General features: G+C 42.1%; 1 protein-coding gene across 1 annotated transcript in view; it reads right to left on the bottom strand.

Moving 5' to 3' along the window:
- LOC101857918 overlaps window positions 1-1,058 on the bottom strand; it is a gene marked incomplete at its 5' end in the record, with an annotated part of 35,273 nt that overhangs the window by 27,129 nt on the left and 7,086 nt on the right. The window contains 1 exon segment of the mRNA XM_013084099.2: window positions 785-1,006. Coding sequence (XP_012939553.2) covers window positions 785-1,006 — 222 coding nt within the window.

Here is a 1,058-nt window from a genome sequence, read left to right on the forward strand (position 1 = left end):
GGTGGGGGGGAATGGAAGGTGTGGGGGTTAGGGATGGGGGAAGGAAAGGAGGGAGAGGGGAAGGATGGGGTGGTGGGAAGGAAAGAAAAAGTGTGGGGAGAGGAGGGATGAGAGATTGTTTGATGTGTATAGGGAGCAATTTCCGTAGAACTGCTATTTTCATAGAATCTGTTAATCATTCTGTACTTAAAATACACAAAGTTATAATAACGTGTGTACCCAGAAAACCACAGAAACTAATAATAAATACGCCATGACGTGTGTACCTAACAGCAACAGAAACAAATACTTCATGACGTAGTGTGTTTAGAAACAACAGTGGCAAATACGTCATGTCATGTGTATCTAGAAACAGCAGAAACGAATTCACACATCATAGCATGTATACATAGAAACAACAGGAACAAATTAACGTGTAGGGTATTCATGCCTAGAAACAACATTAACAAATTCATACGTCATAATAGCGTGATCTTAGATACAACAGAAACAAATTCATACGTCATAATAGCGTGATCTTAGATACAACAGAAACAAATTCCCAAGTCGTAGCATGTATACGTATAAACAACAGAAACACATTGACACATCATAGCATATATGCATAGAAACAAAATAAACAGATTCCCATGTTATAGCATGTATACCTAGAAACAACAGAGGCAAATACATCGTGTCAGGTCTACCAGAAACAACACAGACAAATGATCATAATATGTCATTGTGAGTGCCCAGAAACAACTACAGAAACACATTAATTAAAACGTCATAGCATGACGTATACCTGCTTCTCAGGCTGCTGCATGGTGTAAGCGGAGGGGCTCCTGATCTTCTTCAGAGCAGCTGGCCTAGTGACGATGATGGGGTGGCCTTCACTGTCCATCTCCCGGCTGACCGTGGACACGGTGTTGAGGATCTCGGACACTTTCATGATGATAGTGCTGGACAGCTGGCGAGACTCTCTCTGCAGCTTCTCGATCTCGGCGACTTGGCTGATGGCGCCGTTCTGGGGATGAGAAAAAAAATTGTTTCTTCTTCTGCTGTTGTTGTTGTTGTTT

Source organism: Aplysia californica, unplaced genomic scaffold (assembly GCF_000002075.1).
Source record: "Aplysia californica isolate F4 #8 unplaced genomic scaffold, AplCal3.0 scaffold00012, whole genome shotgun sequence".
In the NCBI taxonomy this organism is placed as follows: domain Eukaryota; kingdom Metazoa; phylum Mollusca; class Gastropoda; order Aplysiida; family Aplysiidae; genus Aplysia; species Aplysia californica.